Source organism: Excalfactoria chinensis, chromosome 23, assembly GCF_039878825.1.
Source record: "Excalfactoria chinensis isolate bCotChi1 chromosome 23, bCotChi1.hap2, whole genome shotgun sequence".
NCBI lineage: Eukaryota > Metazoa > Chordata > Aves > Galliformes > Phasianidae > Excalfactoria > Excalfactoria chinensis.
In genome coordinates, this window is record NC_092847.1 from 1,637,331 (window position 1) to 1,652,770 (window position 15,440).

The window sequence follows — 15,440 nt, forward strand, 5'->3', positions numbered from 1 at the left end:
GGATCCGTGGGGGGGAACGGAATGTCTACACGCTGTCCCAATAGAAATTCACTGTACGGTCGGCAGCACCTCCCCGTGTGGTCTTTTTCTTTCTGCCCCTGCGGTAACTCTTTGTTTTGAGATATTAAAAGAATGCGATGATCTCCCAGAGCAGCCCAAACAAAAGCTCTTGCCCAGTTCTGGCATGTGTGAGGACACACCGTATCGATGGAAGAAAGAGATAGCTGCTGCATTACTCATCAGACCTGGGTTTTCCCATCGCTTCCAGCAGCTCGGGGCAGACGGGGTGAGGCAAAGCAGGGGCACAATGTGAGGGATAAGAGAACAGCCCCGGCCCTTCTTTTTGCAGGCTTTGTGTCCCTGGGCACAGAGATATCAGCTGTGCCATCCCGTGTCGGGATGAGAGCCAGGCAGAGCTCTTGGACTTGCAGGCTGGGTACCAGGGGTTGGGGTGGGTGTCCTGATGGCATCCTGAGCCAAAGCAGAGCGGCACCAATGAATTATTCACTGCTCAGTAACAGGAGCTGCATTTCGATCTGAGGGCGGCCAGCGGGGCCCGTAGGGGAGACAAACAAAGCGCAGATGAGATTAACTAAACTGCTGTAATTTCGATGTCAAAGTAAACAGATAGGATCCTGTTCAGGCACAGCCCAGAGATTGCCGCCGAGTGGAAGGGGAAGAAGCAAAGCTCCCTGTTGCAAATAGAGCAGAGAATGTCTCTGGTGGAGACGAAAGCTCCCTGCACACGGCAACCCACACAGCCACAGCTGTAGGATCGCTCAGGGTTTGCCCAGCGGCCCAGGAAGCACTCGAGCACGATTTAGCCTTAAGCACACGTTTAATGTCCTCTTGATTTACAGGGATGCCTTCCAGAGGCTTTCCCCGGGATGAAAGGAAATGACTTGGGTTGCTTCTCTTTCTGTTTCCAGCAGATAAATTCCTCTCCCTCGGTTCTCCTCGCTGACACTCAGCCGAGGTATGCTTTTGTTCCAGGCTCCCTTCAGGAAGCCCTTTTTAATGGAAATATCAAGGGACGCAGATCTAAGTCGGCTGGAATCCGCCGATAAGGATCCCTTCTTGTGGCCCTCGGTATCACCGCTGCTTCCTCAGCAGTGGGGAAACCCAAGGAAAATCCCCAGCCCCATCCATAGCCGTCCCAGCTGTGCTCTCTGTAGCAGCGCAGAGCACCGTGTGTCTGCTAACACCGACATGAAAGGCAGCCAGGAATTTGGCCCTGTGTCAGGTAGACCTCAAAGCCAGTCTGATCGACCCGATGCTTGGTAAGGATGGGAGCTTGGTTCTCTTCCTGCCTGCTAGGTTTTTGTTATTGTTATTATTATCGTTTGGATTATTAGTTCTTAATCCTAAATAGATGCTACAGCACTGCCTCTGTGTTAGAAACATCCGTGTTGTGGTCAGAATATGAAGACCCCTGTACAGCAGTCAGCACTTCTATAGGGAGAGGTGCCCTGCTAGGCATTACAGAGCCAGAGGCAACAAAAAGGCCAATGATCACCTCTCATTAGTGGCCTCCCAGCCAGCAGCGTTCCCCTCCCGCTGTGGGGTGGCTCAGGCAGATGTAGAACCCATCCGTCCTCCAAAAACACCAAAGAAAGGGGTTTTGCTCTGATCTTCCCCTCTGGGAGCCCCATCCATCAGCAGAAGAAGGGAAACACATTAAGCAGCAAAACGGGAGCCTTTGGAAAAGGAATTTATGACCTATCGAATCCCACGATTGCAGAGCAAGGCCACCTCTGCACCTGCACCTACCGCAGCCTCTCAGTTTATCCCCCCACCCCCTGCTCAGACCATCCAAGCCCAGCTAATCCCTCCAACCATCCATCCCAATGACTCTCTGTGTCGGTTTTGTACCCAGGATGGGTGGCTGGAGGATCATTCTGCACAGCACCATTGGTCCCATAAGGGGATGCTGAGCAGCTCGAGCTCCTGCTGCGTGTAGCTGCAGTGACAGCAGACATGCTGCAGACAGGGATGGGTCATGGAAAGCACAAATCCTGCCCCATCCAGCCAGACAGGGCAAAGAAAAATGCATTGCTCTGAGCAGCTTTATATACAGAAGTTTAAGCAGTGAAGAACATCAAGAAGAGAAAGAAAAAAGTAGGGGTAAGGGCTGAGCTATTGGCTATGGGCTGCCCATAGGGCTATAGAAAAGCTGAGCTGTTTCTGACAAAAATAAGCAAACTCCCCCCAAAAAGCTTTCATGCTCAGTGCTGGAAGCTTTTGCATCTCATGGTTGCGACTCCAATATCCACTGCATGCAGGCAGATAATGATGGGAGGCTGTGCCAGCTGCTGGCTGGGCAGGGATGTCACTGGGGTTGGGGAGCTGATGGGGGGACACAATGGTGACTGTGACAGATGGACCCCAGTGCCCGATGGAGGAGCTCCATCCCCAGCATTCCCAGCAAGGAGAAATTCATTGCTGAAGCATGAAGATAACATTCACACACAACTCCATACTGGGTCCCCATTTGGGGAGGGTTGGCTGATGAGCAAAGGGTGTGCTGAGCCCTGAGATCATCTCCCTCTGAGCAGGAGCAGAGCAGCACGCAGCTACAGGACTGACACAAGACACAGGAGCTCAGCAGGCAGATGTCTGCTCTGCAGCCAGATATATGGGAGTTTGCTTTCAGGAGGTTTCCTGTCTGTGCAGACAAAGACTGCTTGAGAACAACAGCAGTGATGCTCATTGGCAGCAACACCGGTGCAGCGATCAGCAGCAGAACTGCTCAGTGCTGGATCAGCCCTCATTTCAGCAGGGACAACTTGGGCTATTGGGAGTTCAGATGGGGACACGGCAGCAGTCGGCTGCATGATTTGCTGAGTGCCATTCAGAGCTGGAAAACCACAAAGGCTCAGCTGACAACGGCTTCTCCAAGGCAGATCAAATTATCTGTGCATCTTAGGAAGGAAGCCGGGTCGTAACCCAGTTATTCCTAAAACATTCCCCTTTGCACCACCATCCACATCAGCCACAGCAACATCCAGGCCAGCTTCAGTAAATGTGCTTTGTCATCAGCATGTCTTCTGTGCCAAAGCCTAAGCGTGCCTGCTACTGAATTGGCATCTTAATTGGTTGTCAGTGTCAGACAGACAGCAACAGCCCTCCCGATGTGAGATGAGGTGAGATGCATTGAATTCCTGCCCCTGAACAATGATCACCGAGTGCAATTTGCTTTCAGCCACTTTGGGATGCCCTGCCCAACATACCAGGAGGGCTGCTTAGGGAGGAACGAGCAGCCAAGGTTGCGTGCTGTCACCTGGTGCGTATCTGCTGCTCGTGGAGCTGTGCAATGCATGAATCTGAGCATCCGTGGCACAACTCAGCAGCACGAGTAGGATTCAACCACACACACCATGCGCAGCAGAGTTACAATCTGCTCAGAGGAGATGAGAGCAGAATTCAGCCCTGTCACAGCAGCTGCGAAGCACCGGGACCCAGAGGCAATGCCTGCTCATGGGAGCACTGGGAGAGATGCATAAAGTCCTTTTCACATTAAGTTATCTGCAAGATCCTTTGGATCTTTTCACATAGAGTTGCTTGCAAGCTCTCTTGGGTCTGCTGGATGCCATTAGCACAAGCCCAGGCAGTACAATGGAGCCCCCCAGCAGCAGGGCAGGGTCATGCAGCAGCAGATGCCGCTGGCTCAGCCCATGGATGCCATCTGCTGTCCGGAGAGCACCCAGAGGGGGAGGCTTTAAACACAAACCAACCCCAAGCGTGGAGAGTGCACCTGAATCACCTCCCACTGTCACTAGCAGGGCAGGCACATCCCTCTTGTTTTATCATCTCCTGCAGCCTCCTGTTTCCCACAGCAGCAGGATGCAAGGTGCAGCTGTGGAAGCCATCCAGGGAGAGATGGAACCCTCCCACTCACGTCTGGCAGTGTGCTGGAACCAGAGAATGCCAGCACTGAGCTGCCAAGGGATGGAGAAACCTGGAGGATTCCCCCCCCCATCCTCCTCCTGTAGGGAATCTCAGCCCACGGAATGGATCTGGGATTTCCCATAGCTGAGAGCAGCCAGGGAGGGGGCAGTACAACCAGGAGATGCTGTGCTTTGGATGCTGAGGGCTGTGATGCTGCACTGGGTCAGAGCCTGGCACACAGATAGCTCGCCCTATCTCTCATCACTAAGTAACCATAGATGTGTCCCTTCCCACTCCTTGCTTACCTCTCTGTGCTAACAAAGCCATTGGTGATCTACTAACAAGCAACGTTATTAATGGGGAAATCACAGCTCCATCAGACACAGAGGCCTCTGAATGAGCATTAGCTGGGAGCACAGCAGAGGTGGTTGGAAGGGTCTGAAGGCTCTGCAGCTCCTACCTGAACACAACCATGGGGAAAGCACTCCTATGGTGGGCACTGAGCCCCATAGAGCAATTGCTGCTGGCTGGAGACAGTGGGGTTGGCTCCATAATGAGAATTGGGTTTTGCTACAAAGCGGCTGACCCAGACCTGCTCCTTGCTGTGCTGCTGCTACAGGAGCTCCTCTTTCTCTCCCTCTCTACATGCTCGGCACATCTCCAGCTTTGATTACTGACCGTCTCCACCACCCCTCCCCCGTCTCGTCCCCTCGCTCCCTGACATCTCTTCATTAAGTCCTGCAGCGGGTTTATTCCCATGGCGCTGCTTTGTCTGCCTCGCTCTGCAGAGTTGCTGGAAGGAGAAAGCCAAGGAGCAGCCCCCAGCTGTGCTGCAGGCAGACAAAGGCAACGGATTCCTCCTCCCCTCGCTCCAGTTAAACAAAGGCAGAGCAGAGCCCAGGGCCCGGTCCTGCTGCAATAACAAGGGGATGGGAAAGCAGGGAGCATTGGGCTGTGCAGTGTGTGGGAAAGGTTCCTTAAGGACAAAGGAAAACACTTCGTTAACAGTTAAGAGACTCTCAGCTGTGCCGAGGCGGCTGAAACAGAGATCTGTTGTGCCCGGAGGTCGTGGGGTTTGTTCTGGAAACGGAGACCGATCCCTCCCATCCTCCTCCGGTTCTCAAAGGGATGCGCTGCGAACTTGGGCTCAGCACGTTGTGTGCCCCAAACAGAGCAACGTTTTGGGGGCAGAGCTCCTTGCTGCTGTTTGCACAGCCTCCCCGAAGCGCGGTGCATAAATAAACGGAGCACAGGGAGCTCGGATGGGAGCATGACAGGGGACGGGGTAGGTGCTGTTTGCTCCTCTTGCACATCGCCAGAGACAAGCAGGTGGGATGTAAATCATTAGCGAGCTGGTTGCTCGCTGCCGTGTAGCTGCTTTTCCCCTTTCATCTCCTCTTTGAGATCACACAGAGCTGCTCGGAGCTGTCAGCGCTGCGCTTCGGGATGCCCCGCTCCCTCCTCTGCCGCCCAGCAAAGCCCGCAGCCAGGCTCGGTCCAACTAGAGCAGGAGGTACCGGCGGACCCCGGCCCGGTGGGACAGGATGGAACCGGGAGGGGTCCGACCAGGGGAGCGCTGCTATGGCTGCAGCGGCCGCACGGTGTCCCCCTCGCTCCGCCGTTCCCAAAGCGGGGCTGGGATGAGCTGGAAGGATAAAGGGCCGCATCCTTCCTGGGGGACACCTCGCTGTTCCTACAGTCGTAGCCCATAGCACAGACAGCGCTCATGCGAGGCGTTTTCTAGGGGCAGCTTTTAATGATGGTACAAGCTTGGAGTGTCAGCCAGTGGCTCGAACCCTCCCAAATGAAGGAATGAAACCAAACAGAAGCCATAGGCTCCCTGGCCTCCCTAACAGAGCGAAGCTACAGGAAAACCCTTGCCCAGTACTCCAGGCAGAGCTCCTTTTTGCTCCTTTCTCCCCAAACTGAATAGAAGATCCCAAATAACTGTAGGAACTGAAGTCCAAGTGGAGGCCATCTCTACGTGAAACCCTGCAAAGGCATTTTTGTGCTACTCCTGTGCTAAAAGTAACACCCAGCCTCTGCAAAGCAGCCCTTTGGGCATCCATCCCTCCCAGGAGCACGGGCAGCTCACTTGCAAAGTGACAGTCACAGCTATGAGCCTGCAGGAAAAGGCCTTGCTATGAAGGCAAAAGAATGACCCCCTGCACCTGGATACAGATTTGGAGTTTCCCTTCCTGCACACACCAAGGAGAAAACACAGACCTCAGAGCACCCAAAGAGGGCATCACGTCTGCTCTCCCCACTCCAGCTCTCACCTAACTGAGCCCTCCCAACCTGTGGTGTGTTCAGGTGGCAGCAGGGAGATGCTCACCCACACCCTACCCTGCAGAGCTGGCAGGACACACAGCACAAACACTGCAAGCAGTCCCTTCCTCCGGGTTTCCCCCACCCCCTAAGAGCTCTGAAGGAGACCAGAGGGGACCACAGAGCCACTGCTAGGAGTCAGAAAGGCAAAGGGCTTCCACTGCATTGCTCAACCCCTGGCTCACCCCACCGACCGCCAGCAGCAGGCTGCCCCTCAGCACGATGCTGGAGCAGGCACAACGTGGGGTGGGCATAGGGGGCAAGCTCTCCCATTTGTTCTTCTCAGGGTGAAAAGCTTCTGCAGACTCCAGGACGGTCGGCTGGTTTCCTAGAGACACAAAGTAAGGCAGCAGGTCACTAGAAAACATCTCTTTGCCCTCTCTGTTTGCACCCCAAAGTCCATCCCCCTCATATGGGTTCCCTCAGGCCAGGTCTCCCCGCTCTATAATGACTCTTCTTTGCCTTTAAAGCATCACCACTGACCCCAGGGCCTCACCCAGTCCCCCAGCCACGACGACTCTGCCTTTCAGGTAGCCAGCCACAAAGTCTGCTCGCCGTTTCTTCAGGTAGAAGGAGCGCTCCATCTTCATCCAGCCACCTGCCAAGGGCAGCACAGACAGCAACACAGCAGCACTCAGCACCATAGAATCATTAAGGTTGGAAAAGACCCAATACCCACAAAAGCCAGCAGGTGAGAGTCAATACCACCCACCCCCCAATAGAACATGGGCACATCCCCACGTGCACCCACCCTCACCCATAGACCAGGGATGGAGCTGTGACATCCCACCTTGCTCAAAGTCAAACATATCCACAGTCCTCATGAACTTGGGCTGCCGGTAGAGCCGGCCCTGCCGCAGACCCCCGAGGCTGAACAGTTTATCTTCAGTGGGCACAAAGCTGGAGAAGGCTCTTTTATTGGGGATGTTGGGAAACTTGGTCCACGATCTGGTCTCGGTGTCAAAGACCTCGAAGGCATTGATAGCGTACTTGGACTGCCTTCCCCCTGGGTGAAGGGATGGGAAGAAAAGGATCAACAACAGCCAAGAATTGACAGCAGCAGGACCCAGAGGATGCTCCTGGGGTTGGATGAGAGCAAGCTGCCACCAATGGAACCCTGTGCTCCTTCTTTAGTACTTGCAGCTGAATTAAACTGAAGCACCCCATTTCTCAGTACATCACACCTTCCTCTTCCCTCCAAGCCAGCAGCTGAAGGCAGCCGGTGCAGGAAGGTGTTTGGTATGCATTGGTTTAACCAACACAAATGCACGGCGGAGAAAGGATCAGAGCTGGGGAAGGTTTGCAATTCAGATGAGCTCAGCGCCGATGCAAAGCAGCGATCCCAACAGAGCAGCAGAGCCAGAGCAGCTGCTGCCATGACCCACAGGCGTACATTATTGTCCCCCCATCAGATGCAAGGGGACACTGCTGCTTTCAGCCTGGGTGCTCCGTGTGCTTTTGAAGCAGAGCTTTGGCTCGTTGCGGGGCCCACAGAGTCTTTGCTGGCAGCAAATAAACTACAGAATAGATCAAAAGAGCCTTTTCTGGTGGCACCCTACAGACAGGCAGCACTGTGAGGTGGTTTGAGCCACTGGGACTGCTGGGCTTGATCACAGCTTTGCTGCTGGTACAGATCACTTGGCTGTGAGCCTCCAGCAGCATTTCCCTGCCTTAGTTTCCCTTTCTGTAGGAAGAATGAAAACCCTTCCCTGTAAAAGGGTTGGTCCAGCACTTCCCAGCAACAGCAGGTCTTTCCCTCTGATCCTTCATGAAGGCGAGCAGTGCTTTGATGGCATTACATGGACAGAAGCGTACTCAGCTGTTGAGAAACAAGGGCTATTGCTGCAGTCTCAGGGCTGCACACCGAGCAGCAAACAAATGAAGGGGACCATTCACCTGGCACTGAGCTGCTGCAGGGTCTATGAGCTCTGCAGCCATCATGGGCACGTGGGCTCCTGTGGTTGCTTGCTAAGGAGGTGTAAATGCAAACCCTACGGCCAAGCCAACCCTACAGCAGCAAGCCTGATACATACGAGCGCATGAGAAGCAGATGAGGATAGAGAGCCTGGCCTAGGAAGCCATCCCAGTGCCTGAGGAGCTGAAGGCAGCTGCTTACCCAGCACGTAGATCTTGGTGCCCCGCAGGAAGGAGGTGGCTGCATAGCGTGCCGTGGGCATGGCTGCCAGCGACACCCAGATGTCCTTCAGCATGTCGTAGTGCTGCAGGTAGTTGTGTGGTCGTAGGTCGGCTCCCATCCCTCCGGCTGCATACACTCTGTAGTCTGGGCAGGGCCAAGGAGTGAGAAACTATAGGATTAGTATAGGAAAGCACACCTGAAGGATCTGGGGAGCTATTGCTGTTCCTGGTCTCTTGCATTGAACTGATCTGACGTTGCCAAGCACAGAGAGAAAACCAGCTCTGGGATGGCAAACACTTTTTGTAACTATTCCTTGATGACAGTTTTTAAGGCTATTTAAGCAGCTTGGAGCTGCCAGAAACATGGCCAGGTCTCAGCCCTTGCAGCCCTTGGGCAGAGCATACTGCTGCCTGCATCTGCTTTTGGCAGCCAAGAATGGTCCATTGGTGGAACATGGCAACCACATGAAGCTCAGCCTCTATAAGCAAAGAAGAAGAGGTTGGGGAGCAATCCAGCATTGCCCAGAAAGCACTTATGCCCCATGCACAGAGAGATGCCAACCCTCCCCCATCCTCCTTACCTTTTGCTGTCACCGAGATGCCCATGGCTGCCTCCCTCAGCGAATTCCTCTTCTTCCACTTGCCTTCATCCACGTTGTACATCTCCACTATCTTCAGTGGCGCTTGGTTGGCCCCCACACCCCCAATCACCATGATCCGTTTGCCCAACGTGGCCACTGCTACCCCAGCCCTGGCTGTGGGCATGGGGGGCAGCGACGTCCACTGGTCGGCCTCGGGGGAATAGACCTCAAAGCAGTCCATGGGGACACCGTTGTCATCACAGCCCCCGATGGCGAACACCTGCCCTCCCACCTCCACCAGTGTGGAGTAAACCCGGCGGCTCGGCAACGGGGCGAGGGTCTTCCATTGGAAATCTCTGGTGTTGGCCACCTCCATGGTGTCAGCGTCCATCTGCTGCTGGTGGGGCACCTATGCTGCAACACACAGCGGGGAGGTGCAAGAGGAATGCAAAGCTCAGAGCAGAGCAAACCCCAAACCCACCACAGCCACTCCTTGATGCCAGCAGTACCTCTGCCTGCAGCTCTGCTCATCCTGCAGATCCACGTCTGCCTCAGCAGCTCATGCAGGGCTGAGCCTAAAAATAAAACGAAACTAAAGGGGGAAAAGCAATGAAAATAAAACAAACCCAGGCAGGACAGGTTGGAGTCGTTTTGGTTCCCGAGCATCCCTACCCCTGAGTGACATTCAGAGCAAGGAGGCTGCAAGCTGTCTGCTCCCTCCCCTGCAGCATCTCTGCCTGCTGGGGAACTTCTCTCCTTGCATCCTCCAAGCCTATTTCTCCTCCTGACCCTTGTGATGCTGCGATACAGCAATGAGCCATGCCAGGCTCCAGCTCTGGCTGCAAACCCCTCCTTCCTTCCTCTCCCCAAGCAGACTGGCCCTTAAGCAACACAGATGAGATTAATCAGTGCAGGAAGACAGAGAGAGGGCAAGCAGGAGGAGGGAAAGCAGCTGCTCATCCACCATGCAGGGTGGTGCTTTTTGCACTGAGCATCCCTACCTGCGTGCCCCAGATTGGCTAACAATGTCCTTTAGAACAAAGCAAGGTTTGTCTCTGTCCTTGCAGCCTGCTGCACTGGGACGGGGCCGTTCCCACTTGTCCCCATTTGCAGCCCCCAGGACTTTCCCAGTTATCCCATCACCCCACTGCCTTCTCTGTGGGGACCACCTGAAGGTGACTTGCACGCTCCTTCAGTTTCTGCTTTTCCTCTGAAAGCACCACTCAAAGGACAGCGATGAAAAGCATCAGCTAAAGCACACGTGGACAGAGATCCATCAAAATCACATCACTTACAAGCATTAAACCCAATGGACTTAACGGGGTCGAAGGAACACAGTGCAGCAGTGCTGCATCCCATCCAGCAGCCAAAAGGAAAGGGGCAAACAACATTGGCAGCTGCCATCCTCCCCCCATTCTGCAGCACCTCATGCTCTGATGTGCATCAGCAAAGCAGCACGGAGGAGGGGGGGTTAAGCAGCTCCAGACTACAGCCTTGGTGAATAATTAATCTTCCCTCCAGGTGAACTGTCATGCATCATCATGGACAAATCCAGTGTGGCCGAGTGCATTAGAAAAGCTCCTATCTGCAGGCACAGGATGGGTTTGCAGCCTGACCTTTGCTAAGTCGTCCTCTGCTCCCCTGTGCTATGATAAAGCACAGCCCTGGGATGAAGCCCAGCCCTCCAACAGCACAACATCACCGCTGTGCCAGACAGCTTCCCTGCTGCCATTCATTACAGAGAGCTGCATCTCAAGGATAATGTTCTTTTTTTAGCAAAGCATTGCCTCAAAAACCTCCTTTTCAGCACACAAACACGTGAGCGTTACTCAAAGCAATGGGGGTGGGGGGGGTGCTGAGCAGAGCAAGAGCTGCAAACTCAGCCCAGCTGTGGCTCAGCAGAGCTCTGCCTCAATTCAACTGCCTTGGCAGAAGGAGAGTTGAAGAATTCTCTGTTTTTCTCTCTTTCGTGCCCTTAAAAGCAGATCGAGGTCAGTCTGAAGCTCTCCATTATGTACGTAGGCTTTTGTCTGGGGCTCTCCAGCATCAACTGGAAAGCATCGCTGTGTTGGAGGAGCTGCCAAACATGCTGACCCAATGCCCCACTGCACTGCAGCCATATTCTGCTCCAGGCAGAGGGAATTATCACTTAATTATACCAAACACATCAGAAGCATTAACATTTTTTTTTCACCCCCCCCCCCCTAAATGGCTGCGTTAGGATCAAAATGAATGGTAATTGCTTTCCTATCAGAGGAGATGGTAGGCAGAGAGCTGAGCCCACACCAGGGCTTGTTCTGGTGGCATTTATTGCCCATAACAATTTGGGATTTATAGGAGAGCCTGTGCTAAATTAATTGAGGCTCTGAGCTGCCCAAATAGGGCAGGCTTTGTCCCCAAACCCATTGCTGCCATCTGGGGCTGCCAGTGTTCCCTTTCTCACATCCCCTCCCTGGGATTTAGATGCTTTTATGCTTCGGGTTTGATGTTCCTCAGCTGGGGGGATGCAATGGGGGCACAGAGCATGAGCCCATCCTGCACAGTGCTGGACAACTTGCTCTGAAGCCCCAGAAGCATCATAGTGCTCATCCCTCCCTTTGGGGACCCCATAAAGATGCAGGTGACCATGCGTACCCCCTCAGCACTTCCCATGGCAGCGTTAGGGCTGCACAAAGCTGACCCTCATCACCACCACCCCGAATGGGTCACCACCACCAAAGGGTGATGGGTCAGACCCAGGGTTCCTGCAGGAGCATCCCTGCTTCCACCCAGGTGCTGTCAGCGGGGTTAAAACAAAGCTGCCACGGGGAAACCTAATAGAGACATTGCTCCCTATGGAGAAAACGTGCTTGTACTCACCTTGGTGCCATGCAAGATAAACCCTGGGCTGTCCTGCAGTGAGGCTGCAAATGGAGCAGAGCAGAGCACAGCTTGTTGCCTACCAGGGTTTGTTCCCAGCACACGGAGATGGGTGTCACAGGAACGGGGGCAAGAGGAGCTGGAAATAGCACAAACCTTGGGAAGGAATCACAGCTCCACGCAGGAGTCAGCAGCTCCAGCTCGGATCTGTCGGCACTGTGAAAGAAAGAGCAGGGAGAGATGACACAGCACAGCAGTGAGGATGAGGGGAAACCACAGCATCCCACATGGCTCTGCTATGGGGACACAGAAGGAGGAGATCCTATAGAGCATCCCCGCTTGCGAGGATGGGGGAATTTGTCAAGATGTGAAAGGAATGGCAAAGAAAACAAACAAAACAAGAGAGAGAGAGAGATAGGAAGGGAAGGGCAGCAATCATTTCCTTGGGGCTGTTTTCTCTTGGATGCAGCACATCCCAAATAATGATGGTGATGAAAAGTTCCTGGTGCGGAGCAGCACCCACCCCTCACTGTTAAATCAGTCTAAGTGGGGGAGCTGCTTTTTCCTCCTGGCATCACAGGGTGAGCACCCATTGCTATGGCAGATAAACATCAGCACAGTGAGGACAGGCCCTTTTGGGGTCAGGCTTTACCCAGTGATGGCCAAATTCATACAAACCCCTTAGAGAAGCCTTGAGCTCGGTGCTGCCTTTGCTTCTCATCGCTCAGGCTCCAGCAGCTGAGATTTCAAACAGAAAGTGCATGAAATGCTTAGCCTGGTTATTTCTGACCCCTCCTCACACCGAATCGAGTTTCCTTTCCATAGTAACGGCCACCAGGAAAAATAACAGCAACCAGAGCCAGCAGCTCCCTGCCTTCCACTGCATGTCACCCCGATGGCTTGCAAGGAGACTTCTAATTGTGATGCTTTTGCTAAGGGGACAAATGGCATCTTAGTGCCAAGCAAAGAAAAAGCAGCAGCGCTCACAAGGAGATCGTTTTGAGCCTCACTTTGCAGACAGATGGAGGACAGGACCACTCTAAGTGAGCTCCACGGCTGCCCTGCAGAGTGGACCCTGAGGTCCTTTGCAGTCCTATATAGTTTGCTGAGGTTGCTGCTGGTTGTGGGGAGGGGAGGCAGAGAGGTCATGCTCAGCTCACAGCCCTGCAATGGGGCCCGATGGCAGCAGGTGGGACAGGGAGAGAAGACACATCAGTTTTTGGTCACTTGTTAGTGTGGAGAAAGAGCAGAGCTGCTTTTATTTCCTGGGTGAGCAGAGCAAGGTAAGATTTATTCCCATTGCTTTTCGTCTTAAGAGAGCTGCAATTGCAGCAGGAAAAGAATATCAGCCCAGCACTGCCCTGCTGTGTCCTGCAGCACTCCCCCCTTTCCCCCTGATGCTGTTGTTGCTCTCTTTGCATGGGTCAAATCCTCTTCAAGCCCCGCAGACCCTCTGGTTACGTTGATAATAAATCTCTGTCGGTCTGTATTTAGGCTGCATCTCTTTGGAGGGAACAAGGAGAGAACCCTGTGGGGCACCCAGTGCTGCTCCCAAGGCCTGGCCAAGGGGGAGGGGCGGAAAATATTCCATTAGGGGACAAATAGAACAACAAAACACATAGAAAAAAATGGGGAGGGGGGGAAACCAAACAACCGATCTCCTCGTGCCACTTTTTAAAGGAGAAAACGCAACCCCAGCGCATTGTTCTGGCTGCACACCCATAGCACGGCGCTGCAAACGGAGCACCCCCAGCGTCCCGATGCTCCCCGCCCCCCCCAAACCCCAGCGACCCCCCAACCCACAACCTGAACGCTGTGCTTACAGCTGTGCCGGCTCCGTGCACGATGCTCTCCTACGATCACTCCTCGAGTTCAACCCAGCGCCGGCATCTCCAGCGTGAGCGCATCCATCCCTCGGGTGGGGGGTTGAGTTGGTGGTGGTGGGGGGTAGAAATCCCTGCGCTTTAATCGCCCGCTTTCAGGAGGCGTGGGCTGAGCGGAGCCGGAGCTCTCCCATCTGCTGCGGCCGTCGGGATCCTCCTCGATGCCGCCGCCGGGGCTGTGCGTGCGGGTGTGTGTACAGGGCGGATTAGCAGAGCCATGCTTTAAGCCTTTTATGGCTCCCCACGCTCGCACAGGATGTTCTGTCACAGCGGCCCTCCCCTTCCAAGGCTGCAAAAGGAAAAGTGCTCGAGGAGGGGAGAGATGGAGCAGCGATGCTGAGCTGGGGACGGCCGCTCTGTGGGCACAGGAAGCAGAGAATGCATTAAGGATGGAGGAGAGGCAGTGGGATGGAGGGACCTTTGAGCCCCAAACTTCTCAGAGCCAACGTTCCCCCCATTCCGATGGGCCACGAAAGGCTTTTGCAGCCCTGATTCACTTCTCTATGAGAGCCTCAGCTCTCATCCTGGAGCAGCGCTGATCAGATACGGTGGGGGGGGGGGTTTACCATCCCCAGAGGTGCCTGCATGAGGGTTGGAACTCAGCTCTGCTTGGAAAACCCCCCAGTTCTGAGCCCCCAAACTGACCATCCAGCCCAGGTTTGCCCCCACTGTTGCCTCACGCTGCTCCAGATAGGAAACTACATTAAAGCAGCTCCAGCCTTAAAACAAGAAAAATAAGGAAATCCACAAGATATTGACTCAAATGACTACATAAAAGCAAGCTCTGGTCTCCTACCAGCTATTTTAATCTGCTGTTAGCTTTCCAGTGGGAGGATTCAATTTACATTTAAATAACAATCTTAAGCACGGGCCCTGTCTCCCATTACAACGTTCATTACAGAGGCATTTACCTCCCAAGAAACGTTCAGAGAGCTCATGGAAGTGGGTTTTAACGGGTGGTACCTGGGTGCTGGGAATGGGAATCCTGCCTCCAAGAGGAAGCCTTCCCATGGAGAAAAGGCATTTCCATGTGGATGGTGGGCTGGAGGCCAAAGAGATCCTTGGCTTGGGACACCAGTATCAGTCCCATTTTGATGATGCCAATAGCATCAGTGCAAACATCCTTTCATCTTCATAATGCTGAAAGCTGAAAACAAAGTGGATGCTTTCCAAATGGGGTAAAGCAAACAGCTTTGCATCCCTTTGGATGGGGATGGCCAAGGGAAAGTCCAGAGCCGTGCAGCAAAATGAGAAAGGAAACCTTTGCAAATTGCTTGGGAAATGGTAAAGGTGATGTCAGCATTAAAGGAACAGCAGCAGTGCTGGGTACCTGGAGCCTGCAAGCCAACAGCTGTTTCCATGGGAACAGCAGGAAGGTTGCTGGAATTCCTGTAGGTTACACAAATAAACTGAAAAGGAATGTTTGACTTTAAGCCTCATCTCTGGGTTGAGCCAACTCCACCCAGTGAACGCTCACAATGGGACCACTCCATGTACGTGTTTGAGTAAGGAGTGAACATGAGGAGATGGAAGGCAGGGAGAAAGCCAGCAAACACTCCTACAAACCCAACAAATGTTCCTGCTGCAGACATCAGAATCGTGTGGATGAATGCAATAAACCCATTCAATGGGACCAATGCTTGCCCACATACACCTGGGTGCCAGCATTACCCTAGGGCTGTTGGATGCTGCAGGATTGGAGGCAGCAGTCAGCCTGTCCCTGTCATTTCTTGCAGAGAGAGCTGGCATCCTGACAGTTAATTAA

The 15,440-nt window shown here is 53.7% G+C and overlaps 1 protein-coding gene across 6 annotated transcripts; it reads right to left on the minus strand.

Annotated features, from left to right (window-relative positions):
• Positions 1–5,626: 5,626 nt before the first annotated feature.
• KLHDC8A (kelch domain containing 8A) lies at positions 5,627–13,898 on the minus strand. Of its 6 annotated transcripts, none has more exons than XM_072356102.1 (9): positions 13,616–13,898; positions 11,949–12,008; positions 11,793–11,836; positions 9,443–9,508; positions 8,934–9,342; positions 8,333–8,497; positions 7,007–7,222; positions 6,713–6,814; positions 5,627–6,544 (listed from the first exon to the last, which is right to left on the minus strand). In XM_072356102.1, exons 5-9 carry the CDS (start codon positions 9,322–9,324, stop codon positions 6,348–6,350), a joined length of 1,071 nt encoding a protein of 356 aa, XP_072212203.1. In that variant the 5' UTR covers positions 9,325–9,342; positions 9,443–9,508; positions 11,793–11,836; positions 11,949–12,008; positions 13,616–13,898; the 3' UTR covers positions 5,627–6,347. The 6 variants fall into 6 exon arrangements, with proteins under 6 accessions (XP_072212203.1, XP_072212201.1, XP_072212204.1 ...); XM_072356100.1 differs by having other exon boundaries at positions 8,934–9,347; XM_072356103.1 differs by having other exon boundaries at positions 9,443–9,525.
• Between the last annotated feature and the right edge of the window lie 1,542 nt (positions 13,899–15,440).

Excerpts from the sequence above, each read along its gene's own strand:
- KLHDC8A (XM_072356106.1), bottom strand. The coding sequence starts at position 9,324 with ATGGACGCTGACACCATGGAGGTGGCCAACACCAGAGATTTCCAATGG. Across the intron at positions 7,223-8,332 it reads CACCAAGATCTACGTGCTGG|GGGGAAGGCAGTCCAAGTAC; the intron begins GTAAGCAGCTGC and ends CCCTTCACCCAG. Across the intron at positions 6,545-6,712 it reads CGTCGTGGCTGGGGGACTGG|GAAACCAGCCGACCGTCCTG; the intron begins GTGAGGCCCTGG and ends TTGTGTCTCTAG.